Below are 15143 nucleotides of genomic sequence, written 5' to 3'. Positions count from 1 at the left end.
TTTATCCAATCAGAATGCAGAACACAATGAATGATGCAAATTTATGAAGCAGAAAGACAGTGAAAGGTGAACCACGTTGACTCATCTGCTTTCATTCAACTTTAACACTGAACTTTTGCAGAGCACAATTGTTTGCTGCACAATTTTACAGCATAGCATGCAGCGTGCCGTAAAAATATGCAACGTCTCCCTTTCTCCCAATGGCAGTGAACGGGGCCAAGTAGCGATATCAAGCCAGCTGCCCTTCTCGCGTTCGCCTTTATTAGCCAAGGTGCTCATCCCGGAGATTTACACCTCTGTGGCACACTTCCAACCGTAACTCAGAAGCTCGGCACCGGTGACCGGTGGCCTACCGCGCGCCAGCCGTATTTCACCCGGCCGAGCTCATCCTGCGGGTTGCAGCGTCGTTCGTCTTGCCTCTTTTTTATGTCCGTCGTCGGGCTTTTTCCCGTTCCCGGGGGACGCGGGGACAATGAAATAAAGACACGAGATAGGCCGCGTCGGCGGGACGGGTGGGGAATAGGCAAGCATATGTCAAAGGAAAGGAAAGACTTTGTCCTCTGTCTCCACGCATTAATATTAACTATAGCGATTTGTCGTCCCCACTATCAGTCCTAATGGATAGCCGGAGTGGGAGGGAGACAGTCAGAATGACTCTGCGGAGGTTCAGGGTTCTTGACAGTCTCATTCCAGGCCCCGTGCATCACTCAGTCGGATGGGCGGATGGATGAGGCGGTGCATCCGATAGGATGGATGGCTGCGTTCTCCCGAAGGAGGGAAGGTCGTCCGTGGAGGAGGGGGGGCTGGTATTGGAGATGGAGGGGAAGTAGAGAGGATACATTCATCTTAACGGAGGGCACGCTCTCTGCTCGACAGCTTCCTTTGTCACACGCTCGATTATGGGAAGCACAAATGTGTGCAGGAAGGTTACTGTTGTGTTGGAAAGGGGGGACCCACAAGGTCAGGGGTGGTACAACTTTTTTGTGATCTCTCATCAGATGAACAAAAGCGTTAGAGTTGTGGAAAAATAAAAGATGAAAAAAATACTGGTTCAAGTCAAGTCAAGTCACGTTTATTTATATAGCCCTTAATCACAAAATTGTCTCAAAGGACTGCCCAGGATTACAATGACACAATTACCTGATCTTAAACCAACATGCGGGCAAGGAACAACTCAAAACCTCAGCATGAGGGAAAAGAGAAACCTTGATAAAGAACCTCACAAGTGGTAATCCCTCTTCCAGGATGACCAGGGTGAATCACAATTAGCATTACTATACACAAGCATAGTAAACACTAGGTAACATGTTGGAAATTTGTCCAGAAAGTGCATGACAGCAGCAACGCCCCCAGCCTGTAAACTAGTCCAGAAAGTCTTAGACGGCCACGACGCAGTTTCCCATCTCTGCCAGCTGGTCCATGCAGGCGTTCACATGCTTCAGGTCAAACGCTGGTCCGCTGACTCATCTCCAAATCGTCCCTCTCCTTCGTATCACCACCAGGCAGGCAGTCGGAAAAAGACAGGACAATACAGAATATGAGGTGGGCATCAATCATAAGCTTTGGAATAGAAGTGCGTCTTAAGCCTCGATTTAAAAACTTCCATTGAGGTTTCAGACCTTATCTCTGTAGGCAGGACATTCCATAACACCGGGGCCTGGATGGAGAACGCTCTCAAGCCTGCAGACTTCTTGGCTCTCGGAGTCACAAGTAGACCGGCATTTTCCGAGCGCAGACTCCGTGCAGGAACATAGGGGGAAATTAAATCAGAGAGATAAGATGGTGCAAGTCCATGCAAACATTTATATGTTAATAAGAGAACCTTAAAGTCACATCTTAAGTGGACTGGGAGCCAGTGCAAGTTGGCCAATACAGGAGTAATATGCTCAAACTTTTAATGCTAGACATCGAGAGACCAGAAAGCAATACATTACAGTAGTGTCGCTAGCTTGTACTACTACGTAGCGATGCGAGCACTTGAGCTACGATTTGCAAAAATGTGTTGATTCAAGGCCTGAAGGTCTGAATACAAATGGCACTATGATCAACTACTCTTACAGTCTTTGGGCTTTTGCATGAATTTGAGGGAGCTGAACTGTATACTGTTGATCAAAATAATCATATTGATTCAAACGAATTAGTGAAGGTGTTTCCGAACTTTGAATTACATCATACTGCACTTGACCAATGTCACACACTTATTTTGTAGTTGTTTTAGTCTCAGTGCTACCAAATACAACAACTCTTTCATAGTTTACTTACAAAATATGCAAAAATTGAAAAACAAAATCAAGCAATGGCCATTTTTGTTTTGTCAATGTTGCTTGTTCCTCCATTATTTGTGATGCGTTAAGTGTCATCTTCTGGACCCAACAAGTTTGTTGTGTGGTTTATTTTAAGTCAGACCACTTTTGACTTAATATTGGCTCTTTTAATCGCTGCTATTATTCTCATGTCCATTCTTAATTATGATTTCTAAAGCTTGGCAGATCTTAAATACCCACTCTCAGTTTTTCTCCATTAGCAAAATTGGGGTGAGAGTTTGTTTAACAGTTAGTCTGCCAACACAAATTACAAAAAAAAAATCCTAACCATTTGGTGGAAAATTTTGTTTTTATCATTTTGATTTCAACTATTAATAGAAAACAGTACTTCAAATAAGATTTATTTGTACTATATTAGATATTATTGTTCATTTTAAGAAATATTTTCATTATATAAATCAGGGTTGTCAAACTCATTTTAACTCGGGGGCCACACGATAGAAGAAACATTCTGTCGGGGGCCGGACTAGTAGATTAAAGAGAAAGAAAAAGAGTATCATCATTTTCCATTGATGATGACAACTATGGTTCCAGGAATGTATACTATCTATGTAATTACAATCATTGACCACAGAGCCCGCTCTGGGTTAAACTTGTGATTGTGTCATAAGATCTAATGCGGGCGCACGCGGCTAATACATGGGTGCGGCTTGTGTAAGTAAAAAAGTGGCAAATCACCCAAAATGTGGTGGGTGCGGCTTATAATCAGGTGCGCTCTATAGTCCGGAAATTACGGTACTTGCATGCAATCATCAAGGTGTAAGCTGTGGAAAACAACCGCTCTATGCAATACTTTTTTGTAATCACAAAAGAAATGCACAAAAACATGAAAGAGTTCAGCTTCAATTTACATAAAAAAGCACCTTGACCTGATTTGTGTGTAAACAACGATAATATAAAACTTCTTTTGGCAACGCTCCCTTTGCGACCGTAATTTGTCATCAGAGACTTTGTAATCATTTTCAGTGGATGCAGAGACGGCACACTTACCAGAAGGGAAAACAAGACATCGGTCTCTATTGACTTTGTGTTCGTGCAAACATTGTCAGTGACAGGGCTGTCAAGGGAAAGAAAGTTTGTCTTTTCTATTAGCTGTGTGGATGCACCGTCAACTCAAATGAGCCGAGAAAATGTGTGGAAATAAATGATCACATCACGAAGCATATAAAAATCAAACAGCTTGATTGACGGCTGGAAATCAAAAAACATTATTCAAGCCGGGCCATATTTTAACAATATTTTCAGTGTTATTGAAGTCAAAATTTCAAATGATCTATCTTTACAAAAAATAACTAAAAAGGAGCACATAATTGGAACCATTGTAGCAAAAAAGTGTTTCAATTTCCCCATAAAGTATCTGTTGCTGAAATTTTATATCAAATGTTTTATAGAGGCAATTTTCTGTCAACAGGCTGTTACAAGAATACGGTGTAAAGGAATTTAAATAAAAAAATCCTTCCTCATTTTATACATCGAGCTTTAGTGTATTTGTCAAGTCAAGTCATTTTTATTTGTATAGCCCTTAATCACAAAGAGTCTCAAAGGGCTGCACAGGTTATTGCACAGACTATTATTTCAGACTATTATTACACCATCCCCTGATCTGGAACCAACAGGAGGGCAAGGAAAAACTAAAAAACCTCAACATGAGGAAAATCAAGAAACCTTGAGAAGGGACCGCACATGTGGCATCCCCCTTTCAGGACTACCAGACAGCAAAGGATGTTGCAATCACAAATAATACAGAGATATTGTCCAAGAAAAGTATAGGTTATTCATATGCTATGAAGTAGAAGTGTGTTTTAAGCTTAGATTTAAACATTTCCACTGAGGTTGCAGATCGGATCTCAGGGGGAAGAGCATTCCACCGCACCGGTGCCCGGATGGAGAACGCTCTCGAACCTGCGGAACACTTCTTGGCTCTTGGGATCCCCAGTAGACCGGCGCTTTCAGAACGAAGGCTTCGGACCTGAACATAGGGTGAAATCAGATCTGAAAGATGTGAGGGAGCAAGTCCATGTATGATTTTGTATAGTACTAAGAGAACCTTGAAATCACATCTTAGGCTAATAGGGAGCCAATGCAGGTTGGCCAAAATCGGCGTGATGTGATCAGACTTTTTTGTCCTAATTAAAAGCCAAATAAAAGACAAAAGAAACTAGATATCAATAAAATTACTAAATTTTGTGCAGGCTTGGGGAGTCACGGAATACATGGCTTTTTATGTTAGTTTTGCTGGAGATCAAAGAGATCAAAACCAGGAGAGAAAGCTTACCACGTGTTGTGAGTCAAATACATTTGATATTTTTGCTATTATGACAGGTGGTGAGTTTCTGCTTCCCTTGACTGCACATCACTGCCCCTCATGTTTTGTGAAGAAAGACAAAGTTAACATTCTGTCAGCGTGGAAAAAAGTGTTTTGTTTGCACGAGGGTGCCGCCACTCGTGCTTTTTATCAATCAATCTCAGTTCTGGGGGTGATTGTTGCGCTTTTGGCTTTCGAGACATGAAATTAATTTGAATTCGGAAAGGCCGCCGCCCTCCTCAAGTTGCTCCGTGCACTCTGTTACTCACACACTCATATCTATGCACACACACTATCTAACAGATAATTCAATAAGCACTGTGTGTCGTGCACGGCGCCTTGGCTGCCATTTTCAGGTCAATCAGGGGGAACGGTGATAATCGTGAGTCTAATTATGAATTATGAAGGAGTCATTAAGGATTACATCTCATTGGCAGGTATGTGTGGTGTACAAAGAACAGACAAAAGCAGGATGCACATTTTAGCTCGCCATCGAGGACTCGCTTACGGAGATTTATTGCACGGGTACAGATAGAGCCATCAAGTTAACAGTTGGCCAAGCTGTGATTGACACTGATAGCAATTCCAGTTAAATAATTCAAAAAATATATATATGAATAAAATCTAATTTCCCTTCATAAAATGTCTTTCTCTGTTGGTAAATAATTTGGCTTATTTGAAGTACAAGTTTTAGTATTCCTTATTTTATTGAAGTTCCACGCCACTAAAGGTCAAATAAAACATAAGAAAAAAAGATCTATATATTTTTACTTGAATTAACTTTTTATGCTCATTTGCTGATAATCATCATTTTAAGTCATCTTTTTTTATTTAACAACATATTTACTATATGCTTGCTGTCACGGTTGCTAATTGGCCCCGGCTGTTTGGCGCCAGTTGCGGCTCGTTGACTGATTGGCTTCCCTCCTATTTAAGCTCAGTGCTCTCACTCGCCCTTTGTCAGTCCGTCTACGAACCTTTGCTCCCGCAAGATGTGTGTTTTGACTCTGTCCGGTTTCCTTCTTGTGTTTCTTGTCCGGTATTGTTCCCGTCTATTTTGTCCTGTTTGATATCGATCTGCAGTGTCTGGTATCGTTCCCGTCTATCTCGTCCTGCTTGTTATCGGACTCCCGTCCCCAGTGTCTGATGTCAATCCTGTCTGTCCCGTCCTGTCCGGAATCGACCCCATCTGTCCGGTCTCTGCTTGTTACGCATCTGGGTCCTCCTCCTGTTCCGTTTCTTGACACTTGCAGCCCAACACTACAATTGTTTTAGTTAAAAAAAAGTTGTATCAAAAATAATAAAACACAAATCAATGATTTAGTATATTTTTAGAAAATGTTACTTTTTACAAATAACGTTGCATATTTAAGATTATTTTATTCTATTTTCATGTTTTTTCTTTAAAGCTAACACCTTCACACTGAGAAAAAATGGTTCAGATTATGGAAAGTGGCTTAATATTCACTCAAATCTGAATATTTATTCCAAACTATTTTTTTTTTTTGGTAGGGCAGTTTTCTCCATTTTGAATATAAATTTTCATATTATATTCATGTTTGCTATAAAATTCCAGTTGAAAAATCAAAACAAATACATTTTAAATATAATATGTGGGCAGCACGGTGGCGCAGTGGGTAGCGCGTGTGCGGCACAGCTCTAAGGTCTTGGGAACCTCCTGAGTGGGTTCAAATCCAGCTACCGGACTTCCTGTGCGGAGTTTGTATGTTCTTCCTGTGCTTGCTTGGGTTGCCTCCGGGCACTCCGGTTTCCTCCCACATTCCAAATACATGCATTTCAGGTGAATTGGCCGGTCCAAATTGTCCCTAGGTGTGACTGAGCGAGTGAGTTGTCCATCCCCGTGTGCCCTGTGATTGGCTGGCAACCAGTTCAGGGTGTCCCCAGCCCACTGCCCGATAATTGCTAGGATGGGCCCCAGCACCCCCATTCGCTCATTCACACCTAGGGACAATTTGGACCGGCCAATTCACCTGAAATGCATGTTTTTGGAACGTGGGAGGAAACCGGAGTGCCCGGAGGAAACCCACGCAAGCACGGGGAGAACATACAAACTCTGCACAGGAAGTCTGGAGCTGGATTTGAACCCACAACAGGTTCCCATGACATGAACTGTGTCGCACAACTGAGGATAAGCGGTGCAGCTATTGAGATGAGATGAGATGAGATATAATATGTGAAATATCATTTTTGAGCAAAACGATTTTGTTCTATCCTTATTTTGCTTTTTCTTCAATGGCTAAAGCTCCACACTTCACTGTTAAAATAATCCAGTAAATGGAAAAAAAGAACATCTCATCTCATCTCATCTCATTAGCCGTACCGCTTATCCTCATTAGGGTCGCGGGGGGGCTGGAGCCCATCCCAGCCATCTCCGGGCAGTGGGCAGGGGACACCCTGAACTGGTTGCCAGCCAATTGCAGGGCACACAGGGACAGACAACTCATTCGCTCATTCACACCTAGGGACAATTTGGACCGGCCAATTCACCTGAAATGCATGTTTTTGGAACGTGGGAGGAAACCGGAGTGCCCGGAGGAAACCCACGCAAGCACGGGGAGAACATACAAACTCTGCACAGGAAGTCTGGAGCTGGATTTGAACCCACAACAGGTTCCCATGACATGAACTGTGTCGCACAAGCGCTAACCACTGCATATTTTGGAAAATTCCTATCATGAGCAAGTGAGTTGTCTGTCTCTGTGTGCCCTGTGACTGGCTGGCAACCAGTTCAGGGTTCAGCTGGGATGGGCTCCAGCACGTATTTTCATCACCCGTACGCCGCTCAGCATCCCACCCTCGCGTACGCACTCACGCGTCGTACCGGCGTTCGAACTCCGATTTTTGTTCGAACTACGCAGCAAGAATTTCTCTTTTTATTCCAACTGTGAGTCGTTCAAAAACTGAGGTTCCACTGTACTTTCTTCAATATTGGAACGCCTTAGATGAAATATGAATGAGTTCCTTTTTAATCACCAAACTGCATGTACTTATGAAAAGAGCCATATATGCCTTGCGACCCGACGGGTCCCGACCCCTGACCTAACTAAATCATTTCTATGTGTGTCTTCAGGTTCTGCAACACCACCATGCGGTGCATGAGATCTCCTACATTGCCAAGGACATCACGGACCACAGAGCGTTCGGCTACGTCTGCGGAAAGGAAGGAAACCATCGTTTCGTGGCCATCAAGACGGCGCAGTCGGTCAGTAGTACCACAATTTTGTGCCGTTCAATGAAACTTTAAATAATGCAACAGACCTCATTCCTCTTGACATTTGGACAAGGGCCTTTGCTCGGCGGCTGTTCATCAAGCCTCCGTTTACTCTGCAGATGTTTGCGTCCGATCACCCGCCGGCTAAATTGGAAGCTCTCATTGTGCTCGGTTTGCTTTAGGCTCCTCGCCGTATCGATTTCCCATGTTGAGTCGATGGGCGTTTGAGTGCATGTCAGCGTCTGTAATGGCACATCCGTCCTGGCGGCCATTGCTGTGGACCAAATGGCACAGTCACACATGCGCATCTTATTGCCACATAGATCAGAGATCAGAAAATTGGATGTCACCAAAGGCGACCCCGTCTGAGCGCCATCGGTCAGCTTGTGCTGGCGTTTAGTAAACGGCACTATTATAAGCTTGCGTTTGTTCCAAGGTTGCGACCAGCCACTTCTTAACCTGTGCCTGTTATTTACAGTACACCTAAAAAGCTTGTTTTTCTCCTCTACAATAGTATTTTATTTGGAGACCCTACTCCAATCCTCTTGAACCTGCACTCTTGAGTCTCCCCAACTCTGGTTTTTGCCAGATAATTCACAAAATTTGCAGGTTACCATTTGTCTTTGGTTTTTGTTCTACAAATAAAAAAGCCAAATGATTCAAATTGTAAAAGCATTACAAAGCTTCCTTCATTCCCTTTTTTGACGACCTATAGTACTAATATAATGTGATTACTGTTGTTTCTGGACTATAACGCCCACCTTAAAAACACAAATTTAAAATTGTTTTTTGTATTTATGTGCGCCTTTTAGACTGGCGTTCTTTTCTCCGTTGTTTTGATGCAACCATGGCTCTCATAGTGGTTCAAATTTGGTGCACTTTATAGTCCAATGAGGATTAGAGTCTGGGGGAAAAAACAGTATTTGTTGCTGTATTATTTTTCTTAATAACATTTGAAACTTTCTATTTCTATTATTATTTTGGATCTTCATCATTCTCATCAGAAAAAACTACAGTTGAAATTATTATACACATGAATGACCATATATATATATATATATATATATATATATATATATATATATATATATATATATATATATATATATATATATATATATATATATATATATATATATATATAATGTATATATATCTTTTTGCAATGCTTAGTTTGACCTGAGAAAAAGTGAACCATAATTTTAGACACTTAGCCCCCCACTCCCCAAAAAAAAGGGGGAAAGCGTTATACACAAATAACTACATTTTCTTTTGGTATATATATATTTGATTTTATTCTTATTGTATCCAAGTTTATACTTTTTTTTAATCAACTTACAGTAATACACCAGGGTAGCAAGAAATTTCATTGGCATGTTTATGTCAGTGACGATAAAGACAAGCTTCCTTGTGCTTTTTAGCACTCATTTTCGGTTGCTATACTCTATACAGCCCCATCTAGTGGATCAATAATACACATTGTCACACTTTTCGGGGACCGATTATCCTATTGAGTATTCCAACAAATACTTGAATAATATGTTGGATTACAAAGGTTTGAAGTAAGACTTTAGTGTGTTGTCGTGTTGTCATTAATTCATTTTTTGCTTGCTTGTTTCACGGCACAATGTTATGAGTGTTTGTAATCCTTGAAAATACTTGAATTTCAATGTTGTGTTTTCAAAGACTGAAAAGTGCTTGAATTTTAGGTGCTATGCTTGTAAATGCTTGAAATCTTTGCCATATTTCACAAGCCCGTTGAAAAATGACGCTGACATTGCTGTCATGGTGGCTTGTCTTTCCCATTGCCTTTCTTCCCTCGTGATTAACAACAGCTGGAATTAGTTTGTATGGCATTGTCCTATGAAGCGTATCACTCCCTGTGATTTGCACCCAAGAAGACAGGTGCATGCTACACCTGAACAGAGCACTAGCAAATATGTTTTAGTACAAGGATTACACATCAATTGTGGACATTTATTATCGGTCATGCAAAAAAATAATGTATCGTGTACATTTTAATAGAAAGAACTTTGTGCAAATGCAAATGTAAAACATATATTTTTGTCATCTTACTGTATCAAATCCATACATGGGGAGAGATTTGTCTCAAGAACATTTACAAATGTATTGTTCGGATCCACAACTATTGTCAGGACCAGAACAGAAGTAGGACCCAGATGCGTAACGTTACTCACAAGTTTTATTAAAATATAGTGGAAAGGCAGCGCCAACGATCCGGTGCTCGCTGGACGCGGGAAGCAAGCTGCTCATAGGATCGGAACGTGGGTCTTCCGAAGTGGGACATCATAGCGTAATTAGATGGAAAAACAGGTCGTCAGTCGGGACGGGAGATCAGAACGTGGTCGGGGTCAAAAAACGGGTCGTAGCAGGAGACAAACGGGGAAATCAGGAACGGACCAGTGGAAAAGGAGTGACAAAACGGGACACACAGGGGTCAGAGTCAGAAATAACTTGCCTTGTGGAAACAGAGTTTCGCTGAGGGACTGACAACAGGCGAGTGAAAGGACTGAGTCATCATGACAACTATATTCGCAATTTACAAAAGACCTAAAAATCATGTCTTGATAAATGCACACGCAACATTTAAAATCACACATGTAAATCGCAGATATATTTTTGGAAGCGCAAGGTTAAAAATCCCATCTATAAGTCATAAATAGATTGGATAGATTGAGAAATGAAATTGTGAGAGACAGAACTGTAGTAGTTGTGGAACTGAGCAAGCGTGTGGATAAGAGAGTACTCTGTTGGTTTGGACACATGGAGAGGATGGATGAGGTGCGAATGTTGAAGAGGATCTACAGAGCAGAAGTCGATGGAAGGAGACCAAGAGGAAGGCCACAATTGACGTGGATGGATAGTGTTATGAGTGCACTGCAGGAAAGAGGTCTAAATCTAGTGAAAGCTAGAGCTATTGTTGGTGATAGGAAGGAGTGGAGAAGTGTTGTGAAAGGATAGTGGGATTGTGGACTTGTTCTAAAGGATGGGCTGGGCACCCTTATGATGCGGCAGGGGTAAACCAGTGAAAGCTGTCGGGCCCTGCTGTTGAACAAAAGAGTGTGTTGTGTCACCCTGACCCAAGCGACATGGCCGCTTTCTTGTGTCCCGTTTCATCTGGAGGGACGAAAGCATGACCAACTTGTTTGGGTGTTTGGGCATTTGGGTTGGCCATGGTCCAAACATTTTCATGTGTCTTTTTTGCTATTTTTTCCGTATTATTTTCTTTTTTATTGTATGTGTTTGTCTGGCTATCGGTCACCCCTCTTGAGGGACATAACCAAGGTAGATAGATGGATAGATAAGTCACAAATATATTTGTAGATTTGCAAAATACTTGATTCACACTGGGTTTCTTCCTTTAATGTTTCAGAAAAAAATGGCCTAGAAAACCCTGAAAAAGTTTGCCCACGAAATTGCTGAGATTTTGAATGGCATTCATTAGCCACTTTAAAACTAAGCCAGCGCAGCTGCGGGATGAAGGCGAGCGAAGACGGTTCAAATCTGCACTCGGGAAGGCGAGTCGAATGTGACAGGGCGACAATATGTTTCGGTGTCGCAGCAGCAGACGTTTGCTCCCCCCCCTCGGGCCGAGCTTGTCAAGAACGGCGCAAGGCAGAGAAAATGTCTTCTGCAACGGCGCCGCTAAAATGGAGCGGGCGGCGTTCCGTCTGTGAACTCCGGCTGCGCCACGCAAAGAAGCCGGCGGTCAATAATTGATTAGGGCTGAAACTCTTGTCGTACTCTGAGGATCCTTCTGCTTGTTTCAGTGACAGTCGATGCACTGGAAGTGGTCGAGATCACTAGGAAGGGAAGTTCAGTGGATGTTTCCTTTTTCTCTTATCTCGACTTTTACTTCTAGAATCGGAAAACAAATCTGTATTTCACTGTTCATACATTGTTAAAATCCCTACAAAACCTTCTACAATGTACATAAAGACACAGCAATTATCAAAGTCAGCTAACAAATTCACTTAAATCAATTACAACATTAATTTGTAATAATTACAAAAAAATGCTCTGTTCCAGTTGTGTTAAAATTACAAATGTTTTGAAGCATCAAATAGGCCACTGCTTAGTCTACAAAAAGGCATGTGGGAAAGGAGAGCTACAGTCAATTTGTTACTTTTTGGCAAAGGAATATTATGTGATATTCATTATTTTTTAACAAAACTGTTTTTCGCCAGTATCCGTATCGTTACATGCCGCTTCCTGTCAATGCTGAAATCTAGGTCATCTATGAAGAGTGGGATGATGCTTTAAACCGAAAATCATAGGTCGAGAATTTTGTATTTCTTTTGCACCATGGAATCCTCGATTGAGTCAGTGCCATGTTTGTCTGGCATCCTGCCACCGCCCTCTGCCGTGCATGAAAAAAATGCAAATTTTCAGTTTTACTAATTTAACCCTACTCTTGTGTTAAGGTCGCCGCCGATCCGTTTTGGATGTGAATGCATACAAAAAATGCGAAAAGTCTTCTCTTGTCTTTGCCATGGATGTCTTTTTTTAACAAAATCAAGTAAAAACAAAAATAGAAATCACCACATTATAAAATACTGTAATTAAAATGTTCACATTAGTATTGTTAGGGTCGGTTTCGACCCAGCTATAAAGCAGGTTATTAAACATTAGCTACACCAAAACTGTAATTGTACCTGGACTAAGCAAGTTGTGCCACAGCAAGTCAAGTTACGTTTATTTGTAAAGTACCGTATTTTCCACACTATAAGGCGCACCTAAAAGCCTTTATTTTTTTCAAAAGCTGACCATGCGCCTTATAATACAGTGCGCCTTATATATGGATCAATATTAAGTCGCAAAGTCTTGCAACTAAGGCAAGCAGCCGCCGACTAGATTTTCCCCCGAAGGCGAAGTAGTCCGCGGTGTATGCTGGGATTTATATACTGTATATAGACATATATATATATTTCCTAACCAATGTGTCAATCATCATTTGAATCAGTCACTATTGGCTAAAGTTATTCGGAGGTAAAGGGGCGGATCTTTTTTATCATTTACAGGCTCGCATAGGCTAAAGGGGCGAAACAAAGCCTGCAATTGGCCGAAAAAGATGAATGTGAATCACACGTTGTGTTGCACTACGGCATAGAGAAAATATTTTTTTACTATTCTGTATTTGTAAATATTTTACTCTCCTGGATTTACTACACTCACGGTTGTAAGAAGACATGGTTACGTATCATTATTGAACGTGATGGCTGCAAGAGAACTTAGGTGAGCTAGGCGGCTTTATATTTTCCCGGTATCTTGTTTTGGAACGATCTTGATGTTTCTGTGATTAGTCTATTTTTAAACTAAATTCAATTCAAAGTGTTTATTGTCATATGCACAGTAAAGAACCCCGTTTCCCTGCACAATAAAATTCTGACTTTGCAGTCCACACAGTTGCCAGCAAAAAATAAAATGGAAACTAAGAAATGTTTGGCATTTCTTGAATCCCAAGACTTTAACCTTCCGAATGATATTTGGAACGATGCATTTGAGTGATTGGTGACATCGTACAGACACTGTTTCCGTACATGTCTGAGACACGTATTTGCTTCTTTGCAAGCTTTCGGAATGTTAAGGGGGTAATAGGTTTGACTGAACTATCTGACTGTTTTGTCGACGTTCCCATTGTAGCGCCTTATAATCCGGTGCGCCTTATGTATGGAAAATATAGGACCAAAAACTTTTTTTTGGGGGGTGCGCCCTATAACTCGGTGCGCCTTATAGTGCGGAAAATACGGTACTTAGTCACAAAATGTCTCAAAAGACTGCTCAGGCCACAATTACACCACTCCCTGATCCGAAACCGACATAAGAGCAAAGAAAAACTATAAACCTCAACATGAAGGAAAATAAGAATCCTTGAGACGTTGCCACACAAGTGGTAATCCCCCTTCCAAGATGACCATGCTGCAATAGATATTTCATTGGGTAACATTATATCAAACGTAGGTTACATCAATAAAACAAAGCATATGCAACATGTAACATTTTCCCAAAAGTCCATGACAGCAACGATGCAAATTCCCATCCCAGCCAGATGATCAATGCAGATGATGACACTTCAGGTCAGGGTGCTGGTCTGCTGACTGATCCTGATACGTTCTTTTTCCTCTTTTCACCATCAACCAGGCAGCCGGAAAAGACAGGAAAAGAAAAGTATGATGCCGGCATCAATCATAAGCGATAGAATAGAAGTGTGTCTTAAGTCTAGATTGAAAAACTTCCAATGAGGTGGCAGATCTTATCTCCAGCGGCAGAGCATTCCACAGCACCTGGGCATGGATGGATAACGCTCTTAAGCCTGCAGATTTCCTCTTGGCTCTTGGAATCACATGTACAACAGCATGTCCAGAGGGGAGGCCCCGTGCAGGAAAATAGGGGGAAATCAAATCAGAGAAATAAGAGGGGGAAAGTCCATAAAACATCTGTAAGTTAATAAGAAATATCTTTGCAAAAAAAAAGACACTTAAAGTGCACACAAATACCTTTACTTTTTTAATTTTTTTTGAGGACAAGTAATCGATTTTGGTGTTTCTTGGCTGTCGTTTGTGTGGTCCTTGAAAATATATATTTTCTGTTTTGACCTGTTGGGCTTTTCATTTTACATTCTTTTTTACAAGTTCCATTGCAGAAAAAAAATAAGATTTCTATCCTTGTTTTTGAAGTAAATATCTATCAGTTAAAACCGCTCCTTACACTATGGATGTTATTACAGTAAATAATGTAAAAATGAAAAAAAATGATAATAAAATAATTAACTGATGTGTTATAATACCCCCAAGTAATAATTAACAGAACAATGTTTTATGTATTTATATAATTCTTTTGAGACTAATTGTAACATGTATACTACTGGGAAAGAAACCCAGGGACCCTCAACAAACGTAGAAAAAAAAAATAATTTCATGGATAAGAAAGTCTAAGAAGGTAACCAAGAGATGAGGAAGACAGAGATGATTTATTAATGTTTGAGTATATTTTACAGCTGATTGAGGACATGGGTTGCCCCTGACCCGCCAACCTCGGGCCTCTAACCTTAAAACTAACACAAGAGGAGGGTTTCTCGCTTTCAATTGTGATGTTCTTTAAGCTCTCAAAAATGTGGGCCCTGGGCCGTATAAAGAACTTAAATTTCTTATTTCTGTCATGTCCTGCATGGTTGTCATGGCGCCCAGCTGGTCCCGCCCCTTGACACCGGCTGAGACGCATTGGACTGATTGCTCTTGGAGTACTTAAGCGCTCCTTTTCG

At 41.2% G+C, this 15143-nt stretch overlaps 1 protein-coding gene across 5 annotated transcripts in view; it reads left to right on the top strand.

Moving 5' to 3' along the window:
* dab1a (DAB adaptor protein 1a) overlaps positions 1–15143 on the top strand; it is a 411680-nt gene that overhangs the window by 332134 nt on the left and 64403 nt on the right. For all 5 annotated transcript variants that reach the window (XM_088350331.1, XM_088350336.1, XM_088350335.1 and 2 more), the window contains one exon: positions 7721–7852. In XM_088350331.1, coding sequence (XP_088206457.1) covers positions 7721–7852 — 132 coding nt within the window. The remainder of the gene's footprint in view (positions 1–7720; positions 7853–15143) is intronic.

The sequence above is a fragment of the Urocampus carinirostris genome, chromosome 12 (assembly GCF_059441175.1).
Source record: "Urocampus carinirostris isolate Australia breed hairy pipefish chromosome 12, RoL_Ucar_1.0, whole genome shotgun sequence".
Taxonomy (NCBI): domain Eukaryota; kingdom Metazoa; phylum Chordata; class Actinopteri; order Syngnathiformes; family Syngnathidae; genus Urocampus; species Urocampus carinirostris.
The sequence above is the reverse complement of the archived record's forward strand: the minus strand, read 5'-3'. Positions and strand labels throughout refer to the sequence as shown.